Source organism: Pogoniulus pusillus, chromosome 38, assembly GCF_015220805.1.
Source record: "Pogoniulus pusillus isolate bPogPus1 chromosome 38, bPogPus1.pri, whole genome shotgun sequence".
Lineage (NCBI taxonomy): Eukaryota > Metazoa > Chordata > Aves > Piciformes > Lybiidae > Pogoniulus > Pogoniulus pusillus.
This window is the reverse complement of record NC_087301.1, coordinates 3,836,358-3,850,068: the sequence shown is the minus strand read 5'-3', so window position 1 is coordinate 3,850,068 and position 13,711 is coordinate 3,836,358. Positions and strand designations below refer to the sequence as shown.

Below are 13,711 nucleotides of genomic sequence, written 5' to 3'. Positions count from 1 at the left end.
TGGGTTAATTGTTGGACTTGAAGAGTTTAAAGGTCTCACTCAAACAAAATGGTTCTGTGTGAGCCAATTCTGTAGTGATTCATAGAATCATAGAATCAGTCAGAGCTGGCAGGGACCACAAGGATGAGCCAGTTCCAACCCTCCTGCCGTGCTCAGGGACACCCTACCCTACATCAGGCTGGCCTTAAACACCTCCAGCCATGGGGCCTCAACCCATTCCAGCCTCTCACCACTCTCATGCTCAGCAACTTCCTTCTCACCTCCAGGCTGAATCTCCTCACCTCCAGCTTTGCTTCATCCCCCCCCAGTCCTGTCACTCCCTGAGAGCCTAAAATGTCCCTCCTCAGCTTTCTTATAGTCCACTTCAGGTCCTGGAAGGCCACAAGAAGGTCACCTGGGAGCCTTCTCTTCTCCAGACTGCACAGCCCTAACTCTTTCAGTCTGTGCTCACAGCAGAGCTGCTGCAGCCTCTGAGCATCCTCCTGGCCCTTCTCTGGACACACTCCAGCATCTCCACAGCCCTCTTGTCATAGAGGCTCCAGAGCTGGATGCAGTACTCAGAAGACACTGAGCTAATTGGTCTCTCTGTGCCTTTGGGGCAGAGAGGCTGAACACCAGGCTCACTCCTTGAGTGACCAGGGGTATAAAGCTGCTCTCCAGCCGGGGCAGGCTCCCCCTGTCAGCCTGGCTGGCTCTGGCACAGCCTGCAGTCTCCAGCAGTTGGACTGGCCCACACACGTGCTATCTGTAACAAGCAAACAAGGGGAGCAGCAAATCTTCCCAGCATCTTGGGTTTTTTGGCATTGGGGCCTTAGGGGACAATAGGACTTGGAAGAATTACATCTTGCTCCTTCCTGCTGCAGCACAGTGTCTGGCTCCCTGAAGGCTCTCTGGTCTTCCCTTTCTCTCTGTCTCTCTCTCTCACCAGGACATCCTCGAGCTGAAATGAATTTGCTACTCTGCTACAAGCCAACAAATGTATTTCCACAGCAGTGTGACAGCCCTCTCCTTGTTCTGCCACGCCTGCGTTTGCTGCCTCGGTCACACTGTGCCGTGCTGGCTGTGCTCGGTGCCTGTGCGTCTGGTCCCAGCAAGCCACTGGTGCTTGGCCCCCGTGCTCCTCCCTGAGCAGAGGGACTTTTGTCTGAGACGTCCCCCAGCAACACTTTCTGAATTTACCCAGCTTGGGGATGCCCCCCAGGGAGTAAAGCTGAGCTAACAGAGATGGTGAGGTTTGATTTCGCCAGGAAGCTCTGTTGGCAGGAATCCCATGCTGCAGTTCTGCCTCCCTCGGATGCAGCTAGGATCAGTACCCTGGCTGGCTGGCTGCTTGAGGACAGGTCTCTCTGCAGAAGACTTGTAGCAGGGTGCAGGGCATGGGAAGGAGAGAGCAGCCCTGGCAGGAGCACACAGCTTCTGCAGATCAGCCATGTGCTTGGGGCAGCCTGCATCAGCTGCCCAGGCTTCCTTTGACACAGTTCAAATAATCCATCATGTTTGGTGATGGAAACACAGAAGATCTCTGAGTGTTCTCAGGGCAAGTCTGTTTGGATGAGGCTGCTGCTGCTGTAGAAGGCAGCTCAGGGGGCAGCTCCTGCTCTCCCCTTCTGCACAGGCTCATTTGGGGAATGAGGAGTTGTGGAGTAAGGCAAGACCTTTGGTGTCTGTGTCAGTGGTTTGTATCTGGGACCAGTTACAAGGTGAGGGAGATGAAGCTGCCCATCTTGTGGAAGGGTCTGGCCTCAGAAGCAGCAACATCAAGACCTGAAAGGAGCTGTAAGCTTTGGGGTGCTTCCTGGCAGGTGACCAGGTGGTGCTTTACAATTGGAGGCTCTCTGCCTTCAGCTACTCCGAAGATGGGGAATGGCAGGAAGGGGAGAGAAGGGAGAAGATAATTCCAAGCTGGCAGAGTCCTGCTCTCTGCTTGGCAGTGGGTGTTGGTGCTCAGTGAGAAAAGCTGTGCGTGGGTGAAGGGAGGGGGAGTCTGTTTGCACACCATCGTGCTGGCAAGGGAGACACGGAGGCGCTTGAGAGGGTGGGGGGTGAGGGGGAGTGAGGAAGCAAGAGGGTGTGGGCTGCTGAGCAAACACAGCCAGAGCATGGGCAGAGAGGTTTGCAGCACGCTGCAGGTTCACAGGCAAGGGGTGGGTGTGGTGGCAACTGGTTGGGTCTTGCCACTCTTCCCTGCTGGCTTAGGGTCCCCTTTGCTTCACCTTAAGTAGCTTTTGCCATGGGCACAGTGAGCACCTGGCACAGACTTCTTCCCCTGACTCCTCGAGATAGTCCAGTGCAGAAAGACAGGTGAAAGCAGACTTGAGGCTGACATCTGCACTGCTGGCTGGCCACTGTGTTCCTGACTGTGGCCTAGACAGAGAGCTGCAGCCTTTAGACTTCCAGGCTGTCACTTCTCATATGACAGAATTCATTCCTGTCCTTAAAAACAACCCCAAACACCAATTTCGAGTGACCCTTATCTGGCCCTGCTTTTAAATCCAAGTATATGCATCTGAAGCACAGCCTGGCTCCAGCAGAGGCCACACAACCCAAAATAGCTGCTGTCAGCTCAGATGGGCAGCTGGTGCAGGAGCAGTCAGGACATTGAATCGGCAGCTGAGCTGTCCCTGCAGTGCTGGGGGACAGATCTGCAGCCACAGAGAGATTGCTCTGGCAGAGGCGTGGCAGGGCAGGAGCTGCTGCCCAGGTGAGCAGGCTGCAGCCATGCTGCTGTGCCATGGCTGCTGCTTGTTTTGCAGAGTTGCATGGAATAGCAGAGGACGCCTTGTAGATCATCCAGTCCAACTTCTGTGTCCATCCCAGTGCTCAGCACTGCATCCAAATGGGTTTCCAGTGAGGCAAGCCTCCACAGCAGCAGTGCTGATGCTGGAGGGTCTGCAGTGGGGGTGACAGCTGGCAGTCAGGTGGGCCCTGAAGGAGGAAGATTGAGTTCAGCTTTCTAGAATCATAATCACAGGATATCTTTGCTTGAAGAGACCTTCAAGATCATCCAGTCTAGCCTTTGACCCAGCACTGCAAGGTCACCAACATAGCATGTCCCTAAGCACCAGGTGCACACACCATTTAAACACCTCCAGGGATGGTGACTTCATTACTGTCCTGAGAACCTGTTCCAATGTTTGAGAACCCTTTCAGTGAAGCAATATTTCTTAATATCATCCTGAACCTCCCCTGGCACAGCTTGCATCCATTTCCTCTAGTCCTGTCACTTGCCACCAGTGAGAAAGGCTGCCCCCTCCTCACTTCAACCTCATTTCAAGGACTTGTGGAGAGCAGTGAGGTCTCTCCTCAGCCTCTTTTTCTCCATCCTGAGCAACCCCAGCTCCCTGAGCCACCCCTGGTAGGACTTGTGCTCTAGGCCCTTCATGAACCTCATTGCCCTTCATAGAGAAGGCTCTGTAGGCACAGGGACACCAAGAAATCACTGCCCCTGACTTTGTCCAGGCTGGTAGTGCTCTGTGGGCAGCATTGCTGGGATTGACACTCAAGCACCCAGGTGATAAAGCACCCAAGGTGCCGTTCAAGACAAGGACTGATCTAGGACTGATCCCATAGCAGGGGAGTTGGAACTAGATGATCCTTGTGGTCCTTTCCAACCCTGACTGATTCTGTGACTCCTGCTTCTGAAAGAAATCCCAGCTTTGTGCTTCCAGAGCTGTCCTTCAGGCTCTTTTTAGAAGCATAGAATGGTTTAGGTTGGAAGGGACCTCAAGTTCTGTGATTCTATGACCTCAAAGCTCATCAAGTTCCAACCTCCCCGCCACAGACAGGGACACTTCCCACTAGAAGAAGTCACTCAAGGCCTCATCTAGCCTGTCCTTGAGCACCTCCAGGGAGATTGTGGAGCACAGAAGCAGAGAATGTGATCTTTGATCTTTGATCCCATTCTGTGCTTCTGTGCTCCACAACCTCCCTGGGCAACCTGTGCCAGTGTCTCACCATCCTCCCTCTCTGTGCTCCACAACCTCCCTGGGCAGCCTGTGCCAGTGTCTCACCATCCTCCCTCTCTGTGCTCCACAACCTCCCTGGGCAACCTGTGCCAGTGTCTCACCATCCTCCCTCTCTGTGCTCCACAACCTCCCTGGGCAACCTGTTTGACACCGAGGCAGCCCAAAGCCTTTCACCACTTGGACTTCCCAACCGCGGTGTGTTCCTGCAGCCTGACAGGAGGTGGTGAATCACTGCGGGGCTGGAGCAGGACTGGTACCCCCCAGCGTGGGAGGCTTCGGTGGGCTCTTGGCTGCCCTGGCTGAGGACTGACGTCAGGCTCCATTCATCACCATTAGCGCTGAGCTGAGCCTCGTCAGCATCCGCAGCGAGGGGGCGGCTGCCTCCTCCGGACTGGCAGTCCCTGCAATTTGCTTCCTAGGGCTGCCTCATTGTTGTTCCTCTTCAGGAGCCCAGCTCAGCCCCCGTGTTTCACATCCTCTCCAGTGGCGGTGTGAGCCTGGCTGCTAAACGCAGGCAGAACCCACAGTCAGTGCCAGGTAGGGTGGTGGCAGCTCCCTGCTTTTATCTCAGACACCAACCCACCTGGACTTCCCCTCACCTGGCCAGCCTGGCCCTGTTCAAGCAGTGTTTTGTTAAAGAAATGCCTGTCTCTACTCCCCAGACACTCTGGGTCTTTTTTCTAAGCCTATTTCACACTGACATTTATAGCTGCAACTCTGCTGGAAGGATTAAAATCAAACAGTGTTTGCCCTCCCTTTCTCCCCATGCTTTGCCTCCTGTTCTTCCTTTCCCAAGCACCCAGATGTGGACAGAGTGCAGGAGCACAAAGCAAAATCCACTTTTTCCCCTCCCAGTGCATTCTGTAGCCTGTAAAAAACCTACTCCTACCTGTGCTCAGGTGGGATTCAGGGTTGCAGAGCTCCTCTCTAGCTGAGATTTGCTGACTTCACAGGAGGTTTTATGGACATCAGGAAACAAAACCTGAAGGATGAAATGGATGGCACTAAGGCAGAGAATATATTGCATGCCATTCCCAGATCAAAGATTATTGCTGTCAGAAATCACCTTTTAACTTGCAGGACTTCTGAGCCTACAGAGAGACAGTCTTTAGCCTCAGCTAAAGCCACAAGCAGCTTGGTCTGTGCTGCAGGAGCTCTGCCCCAGAAGGCAGATGTGCAGGTTAGAGCAGCCTGCATGCTGCTGCAGCAGTGATGCTGGCAAAAGTCCTGAAAGGACAAAAGCTGGCCAGGTGCAGAATGAGCAGAAAGAAATTGGCTCTAATGGAATGCCAGAACCCTCTGGAGATGAAAGAAGGGACCTGGTCACAAAAGCTACATGCCCCAAGGAAGGAAGCTCTGCTGGGCTGTGCTTCTGCTCAGTAAGCAAAGGGAGTGGGATGGATTTGCAAAGGAGGAGCAGTTTAAAGGATGTTACTGCCTACATGTGTACAGTTCTGGAGCCCCCAACACAAGCAGGACATGGAACTGTTGGGGCAAGTCCAGAAAAGGCCACCAAGATGCTGAGAGGGCTGCAGCAGCTCTGCTGTGAGGACAGGCTGAGAGAGTTTGGGCTCTGCAGCCTGGAGAGAGGAAGGCTTCCAGGAGACCTTGGAGTGGCCTTCCAGTATCTGAAGGGAGATACAGGAGGGCTGGGGAGGGACTATTGACAAGGTCTTGTAATGACAGGAGGAAGAAGAATGGGTTTAAAGTAGCAGAGGGGAGATTGAAAGTAGATGTTAGGCAGAAGTTGTTTGCAGTGAGGGTGGTGAGACACTGGCACAGGTTGCCCAGGGAGGTTGTGGCTGCTCCCTCCCAGGAGGTGTTCAAGACCAGGTTGGATGAGTCCTGGAGCAACCTGTTCTAGTGGGAGGTGTCCCTGCCTGTGGCAGGGGGTTGGAACTGGATGATCTTTAAGGTCCCTTCCAGCACAAATCATCCTGTGATCCTAAAGTGGGGCCAGGTGAGGGATGGTGACTTAGCTGGGCAGACCTGGGGGCAGTGCTGCTCCTTTCAGCACTGCCTTTGTTTTGGCCTCTGGATGGGGATGGAAGTGTCCTTGGAGCTTTTGCATGGAGCAGCCTTGCTTGCTGGTAGAATTGGATTCAGTTGGGAGGACTGGAAGAAGCAATCCATTGCTAGAATAAGCTGCACCTTCATGAGGGGCTTTGCTGGGAGAGCTCTCCCCAGGACTATAGCAGCTGCAAAGCCTTTTAAGTCTAGACAAGAGAGGTTTAGAAAGCTTTAGGCTTCTCTTGTGGATAAAATTCCTCACATGCCACGTTCTGCAGATGAACTGATCCCATCTTAGTAATTTGCTGGTGTTTACACAGGGCTCAACTGCTTACACACCACGTTGTGATAATTGGTGCCTTTTAAATACCCTGTGGGTAAATGTCTGGCTAGGCAGAAATTCTCCTTAGCTCATAATTCATTCCAGCCTGAACCTCCTTGGAATCTGTAATAGCTGCTTGGAAACAACTGAAGTCTAGCACTGGGCTTCACAGTGAAGCAGTCCTGCATGGGCTCCTCTGCCCAGGGAGGTGATGGAGTCACTGACCCTGGTGGTGCTCAAGAAAAGCCTGGCTGGGGCACTTAGTGCCATGGTCTGGTTGATTGGACAGGGCTGGGTGCTAGGTTGGGCTGGCTGAGCTTGGAGGTCTCTTCCATCCTGGTTGATTCTATGATCCTGAGTGTCACCTCTGTGACCCCACTTACTGGGCAGGCTTGCAGATCACCTTCCCTTTCTCTCCTCTTTGTCCTGCAGGCTGCAGCAGTGGTGGTCTTCCCTCTTGCACCTCCAGCCTTTCACTAGCCCTTGCTCCCTGCCTACCTTGAAGTGGGCTAGTCTATTGGGGTGGAGTGAAGGGAAAGACCTCCTGGCCAAGCTCTGCTAGGAGGGGCTTAGTCTTCTTCAAGGAGAATAATGCAAGAGCAGCAGTGACAGAGAACATGGTAAAAGTAACTCATCCACAGATTTATCTCTGCATGGTATGTTTACAACTGGCACATGGATTCAAGGAGAGAAACTTCATTTTTAACTAGGTCCTGGGGCCTGAGGGTGCCTTGGCTTCTGCACAGACCTTTGGGATGACACTTTGAGATGATCATAGAATCATAGAATCAGTCAGGGTTGGAAGGGACCACAAGGAGCAGCCAGTTCCAACCCCACTGCCATGGGCAGGGACACCCTACCCTAGAGCAGGCTGCACACAGCCTCAGCCAGCCTGGCCTCAAACACCTCCAGCCATGGGGCCTCAACCACCTCCCTGGGCAACCCATTCCAGCCTCTCACCACTCTCCTGCTCAACAACTTCTTCACATCCGTCTGACCCTACCCACCTCCAGTGGGCTCCTGAGAGCCTAAAAAGTCCCTCCCCAGCTTTTTTGTAGCCCCCTTCAGATGCTGAAAGGCCACTTTAAGGTCACCTGGGAGCCTCCTCTTCTCCAGCCTGCACAGTCCCAACTTTTTCGGTCTGTGCTCACAGCAGAGCTGCTGCAGCCCTCTGAGCATCCTCCTGGCCCTGCTCTGGACACCACCACAAGCAGCTTTTCTTTCCCCCTCTTCTCCTTCTCTTTCTCCCCTTGCATAATCACCAGCCTGCAAAGCAGGCAAACAAATGTGTAGGGGAATGGAGGAGGCTTCATTTTTCTGAACAGCAATTACAGACTTTAAAAGAGCTTAGTAATAAAAATAATAATTCAGATCCCTTCTCTATATTACAAGGTAGGAACACTGGAAGAAATAATTTTTTTTCCCCTCCCCCATCTCAACTGCTTTGCAAGTGAATCTTGGACATTTCTATGCCAGCCCTCTGAATTTTTTTGGGAAGCTGATCTGCAGTTTTGGAATCCTGGGACTGGCAGGGTTGTGAACGTCCTGGCTTGGAGTGCAGGGATAATGCTGCTGCTTCGTTGTGCTTTCCTACCTATGGCACTTGCAGGTCAGACAGGACATGCACCCTCCAGGAGCAGGTGTGTGTGGCTCTGGGCATGGCTTTGCTGCTGTGCTAGTCGGAGCCTAGCTGGGATATTTAGGTGAGAAGAATTAGGTGCTAGGCTGTGAAAAGGAACCAGTGGTGATGTCTGCTGCACTCATAGGCTTGCTGAGATGGGTAAAAACAAGAACATAAACACAGGTAAAAATGTTGCTCTCTGGTTCTGGCTGCCTCCCTTCTCCCTCTAACCTGCTGTGTAACTAATCCCTTCCTGACCTCCCTGTCCAATTCTCCAAACTCGCCTTGAACATAAGGCAAAGTCTGGCATAAGGTAGAGGGGTGGAAAGGAGGTGGAAGGGCAGTTGGGAGCCCATCCTGGGCACTCTGGTTTCTGGGAGGGCTGCTGTGTTGCTGTATTACCTTTAACTTGTCTGTTTCTGTCTTTAGCTGTAGAGATTGGAAATCTCTGCTTGGATCTTGTGCTGAGCTGTAAATAGAAAGCTTCACTCTAATTTCCAGCTTGGCTGAGTCTAGTCTGGGTGATTTTCACAAGAGTTGGGGGGCAGGTAACACCCAAACCATCACAGCTGCTTCCTCTGCCTCCTGCCTGTCCTGGGCTGAGGGTACTGACCTGCTCTGCTCTCCTTCCTCTCCAGAAAGCCGATTTGGCCGTGGCAGGGCTGACGATCACTGCGGAGCGGGAGAAGGTGATTGACTTCTCTAAGCCATTCATGACCTTGGGCATTAGCATTCTCTACCGAGTTCATATGGTAAGAGACTTCTTTTAGAACCATTTCTGTCCCTCCAGTATTTGCATGCAGACATGCCTAGTTGAAGAAGAAAAATGAATGACTCATAACAATATTTTGGTTCCTTATTTAAACACAAATGAGCTCAACTTTTATGTCCTCCTTTTCACTGCCTCTCTGCCTTGCCTCAGCTTGATGGATTTGCTTCCTCTTCTTCAACCCCTTAGCCCTGTTGGTTCCCCTTCCCTATCCTCTCCAGGCACACAACACTTCCTGGCATGGTGAAGGGCCCCAAGCAGAGCCCTGCCAGATCAGTGCTACCAGGGATAGTGTGGGTAGGTGCCAGCTTGTCTGGTTCTGCTTCAGGCCCAGTGGAAGTCACAGGATGGCTTTAGCATGGCTTTGAGCCCACTGTGTGTTGAGGGCAGGCTAGGCTGGGAGGGTGGCAGCACCCAGTAGTGTGTCTGAGTGGCTTCACAACTGCACTAAACCTGGCTTGGAGTCACCACCTGCTTGCATCTAGTGGGGACACTGCCTGGGAGGCTGAGCTATGACACCTACAGGCTCACTTAGCTGGTGCTGGGACCCAAGTGCCCTAATCTCAGCTGTGTTCCTAACCTCTGTGATGTGCATCCTTGCTGCCCTCTCACACCTGAGAATAAGACCAGGCCAGAAAGATCCCTGGGGTTGCTTTCTTTGCTGTTAATGCTCTACCTGCAGATCAGTCTTCTGATTTCTAAATCCCAACCAGGAAAAAGGGCAAAATGTCACTCCTCAGGTGGCCCAGGGCACTGCCTTGAGGCAAGGAGGGTGGCAAGCTTAACTCTGAGTTGGCAATTAGCTCCTGGCCTGTGTGGGCTCTGTTTCTGTGCGCTCAGGCCTTCTTATTTGCCTGCTCTCAGTTATTCTCCCTAAAGACCAGCAGGCTCTGCAGCCCAAGGAAGGCTTCTTAGTTCTGGAGTGCTCCCTGCTTTTCACAAGTGCTCTCAGCCCCCCTGGCTCCTGCACTGGTCAGGGAGGAGCAAGAAGGGCAGCAGGGCAGCAGACTGTTGTTTAGCAACTAGCTCTGGTTCTCGCTCTGCTGCATTCAGCCCTCTTTTGCAAGTCCAGTGTGGTTAGCTGCTGCCACCCAGAAGGCAGGTCAGGGATTATGTGGTGGCTGCTTAGCAGCTTGTGGGCCTGTGGTTCAGAGCAGAGCAGCTGTGAGTCTGCCCAGGGGATTCACCCGTGCAGGTGTGTACATGGCATGGTGTCATGGCTTTGCTTGGACAACACTTGTTATCTCCAATTCCCAGAGATGCTCTTGCATTCTTCTCTCTTGTTCTAGCTTCTTCCTGAAGCTCAGCAGAGGACAGATTTTTCTGCCCACAAGAGCCAGGCAAAACCCCTGGTTCTCTAGTGCCAGGGGAGGTGAACTCTGGCAGGCAGGTCATAGAATCATAGAATCAACCAGGCTGGGAGAGACCTCCAAGTTCATCCAGTCCAACTTATCACCCACTCCCAGGTCCCTCTCCACAAGACTGCTCTCCAGCAGATCACCTCCCAGCCTGTACTGGTGCAAGGCTGTTAGGGATGTAGGGTTTGGTAGGGACATAAACAGACTTGTGCATACATCTCTGTGTGCTGAGGGGCTCCTGCCAAGGACAAACAAGTATTTGCAGTCCAGTTAAAACACTGCTCCCCCTGGTATGCAGCATTTAGCAGCAATGACTTGACTGACTGAAAAGGGCCAGAACCTGCAAGTTCCCAGGCTATCAGGTTGTGATAGGACTAGGGGGAATGGAGCAAAGCTGGGGGTGGGTAGGCTCAGACTGGATGTGAGGAAGAAGTTCTTCAGTATGAGAGTGGTGAGAGGCTGGAATGGGTTGCCCAGGGAGGTGGTTGAGGCCCCATTGCTGGAGGTGTTTAAGGCCAGGCTGGATGAGGCTGTGGGCAGCCTGATGTAGGGTAGGATGCCCCTGCCCATGGCAGGGAGGTTGGAACTGGCTGCTCCTTGTGCTCCCTTCCAACCCTGACTGATTCTGTGATTCTATGGTGGGTTGATGGTTGGACTTGAGCTTAGAGATCTTTTCCAAACAAAACTACAGATGCTGGGGTCACCCTGTTCGCACAGGGACCGGAATGATGCTGAGACACCAACGTGATGCATAAGTCAAAGCTTTATTGCAGCTAAAAGCAGTGCTTATAGAGAGAGTTAATACAAGGTGTAGGATTCTGATAGGTTGCACAGCAGAGGATGGGCTGTCCACATGCCCTGGGAGCAAATCTGAGTGACCACCCCCCTTAGTCCGCTCGCACTGCTAACTTTGCAGCTTCTCTGCCAGCTTTCTCCAGATTGTTTTCCCTGCAGCTGTGCTCCTTATCTCTGTGTCCTAATCTTAGCCCTCTTGCCCTCTTATTTCAGACCACTCAGTTCTGCCCAAACCCCAACATCTGGATCTGTGGTTTTCAGGCCCACCAGGTGCTCTGTGCCAGCCTCTCTCGGCTGGGCTCACAGTCAAGCTCCTTTCTCACACACATTTTTCAGGTTGGAGGTCTGGCTGCTCTGCCTCCCATCTGCAGCATAACCTTCAGCAAGGCTCTTGAGGAGGCACCATTCCCTGAACAGCACGAAGCTGATGTTGCTCTCTCCAGAGGAAACACAGGGATGTTGGTGCAGGGTTTGCATGATCTGCTCTGGAAGTGGAAGGCATTTGCTGCTGCCTCTACATGGGCTCGATATAAATGTGTCTGACACATCTACTTAGAGTGGAAGTTCTTCAGGGCAGGGACCATCTGCTGCTGCGCTGATACCACAGTAATGCAACACAGCCACGTTCCTGCCCTTCAGGCATTTACCAAACTGAACAGCATTAATAATTACACTCTTAAAAGTGTTTGGCAAATAGTGCCCTGCCATTGTGCAGGGCTTGGTCTTCAGCTGCCTGACGAAGGCCTCAGGGCTTTGAGTAGAGGAGCTCCCTTGTGACCCAGGCAGGCATCTCCCAGGTCAGGTCACAGGATCATAGATCTCCTTCCAGTCTTCTCTTTTGTAGAATCAGAGCATCATAGAATTAAAATCACAGAATCAACCAGGTTGGAAGAGACCTCCAAGCTCATTAAGTCCAACCTAGCACCCAGCCCTGGCCAATCAACCAGACCATGGCACTAAGTGTCCCAGCCAGGCTTGGCTTCAATGCCTCCAGGGGCAGTGACTTCACCACCTCCCTGGGCAGCCCATTCCAATGCCAATCACTCTCTCTGACAACAACTTCCTCCTAACATCCAGCCTAGACCTCCCCAGGCATAGCTTGAGACTGTGTCCCCTTGTTCTGTTGCTGGGTGCCTGGCAGCAGAGCCCAACCCCACCTGGCTACAGCCTCCCTGCAGGCAGCTGCAGGCAGCAATGAGCTCTGCCCTGAGCCTCCTCTTCTGCAGGCTGCACCCCCCCAGCTCCCTCAGCCTCTCCTCACAGGGCTGTGCTCCAGGCCCCTCAACAGCTTTGGCGCCCTCCTGTGGACACCTTCCAGCACCTCAACATCTCTCTTGAATGGAGGAGCCCAGAACTGGACACAGCACTCAAGGTGTGACCTGAACAGTGCTAAGTACAGGGGCAGAAGAACCTCCCTTGTCTCTGGGCAGCCCATTCCAGTGCCAGTCACTCTCTCTGGAAAGAACTCCCTCCTAACATCCAGACAGAATCTGCCCTGGCAGAGCTTGAGGCTGTGTCCCCTTGTTCTGTTGCTGCTTGCCTGGCAGAAGAGCCCAACCTCACCTGGCTACAGCCAATCTCCTCCTCAGAATCAGAGAATGGTAAGGGTTGGGAGGGACCTCTGAATATCATCAAAGCACAGCCACCTAGGGTAGATCACACAGGAAAACATCCAGACAGGTCTTAAAAGTCTCCAGAGAAGGAGACTCCACAACCTCTCTGGGCAGCCTGCTCCAGGGCTCCATCACTCTCACAGTAAAGATGTTTCTCCTCATGCTGGCATGGAACTTCCTGTGTTCCCAGTTTGTATCCGTTGCTCCTTGTCCTCTTCTTGACAGCCACCCTTCTGATAGTTCTGCACATGAATAAACCCTGCAGCAAGCCCTGCTTTGGTGCTCCAGGGCTGTGAAGGATGAGGGCAGGGGCAGCCTTCCTGGGAGCAGGGAGGTCTCCCCAGCAGGCAAGCTCAGAACTGCCCTTTCTCTCTCCAACACTCGGTCTCTCTTTGTCCAGACCTCTCCTGCTTAGCTTGAGGAGCATGTCTGAGAGCTGTGCAGCAATTAACTTATTAAACTGGTAAATATTTATTTAACAAGGCAAGGCAAGACAGCTAATTGCTGTGGTTTTCCTTTAAGGATGTGTTTTGCAGAGCTCATCCACTGCTGTCCCCTTCCCCTCCCCTCCCTTGTCCGCCTCAACAACCATCTCTGCAATGTCAAAAATTGCAGCTGACGTCTGCTAATCACACCACAGATCAGATGTAAGCCTAATCAACAGCCACAAACAAATCTTCTCTGCTGAGGAGTTGCCTCCACACCCTGCTCTCCTCCCACTGCAGTGACATTTTGTTTTCATTGCCATCTAACTCCAGTGGTAAATGATGTGTCCCCCCCCCACCACTTCTTCTCTCCTCCCCACCCTGCCAGCCCAGCCACCAGTGTGTGTGTGTCTCTTATCACACATAACCAAACATGGCAGCTTTAAATGGGGCTGTCATTTTTCTCAATTTCACTTGTTGTGATATAATCAAGTGTGGATTTCTGACACAGGGACTCTAATAGGCTCTCTGCTTGCAGGCTGTTAAGGGAAAAGCCTTGCTTTGTTTTATTGTGTTCCTCTTCTGAGTGGCTTGGTGGGACCTGACAAGTCCTGAGCAGTCACTCTGCTTGGCACAGGGCTGAAGTCAAGTGCCCAGTGCCTTTTCTGCACAGGGGGCTGCTGAAAGTCAGGTTTGGTCGTGGCATGTGCAGGCTTTGACTCACTTATCTGCCAAAGGATAGGTGCATCTAGCTGCTGCAAGATTCTGGCTCATCAGTCCTGAAAGTCCTTACTGTGCTCTTCCTTAAGAAGATAAAATGTAGATGTGGTGAG

The 13,711-nt window shown here is 52.6% G+C and overlaps 1 protein-coding gene across 1 annotated transcript in view; it reads left to right on the top strand.

The window, feature by feature from the left end:
• Positions 1-13,711, top strand: part of GRIK4 (glutamate ionotropic receptor kainate type subunit 4) — a 262,197-nt gene that overhangs the window by 228,801 nt on the left and 19,685 nt on the right. The window contains 1 exon segment of the mRNA XM_064173386.1: positions 8,557-8,670. Within this exon segment, the coding sequence (XP_064029456.1) occupies positions 8,557-8,670 (114 nt within the window).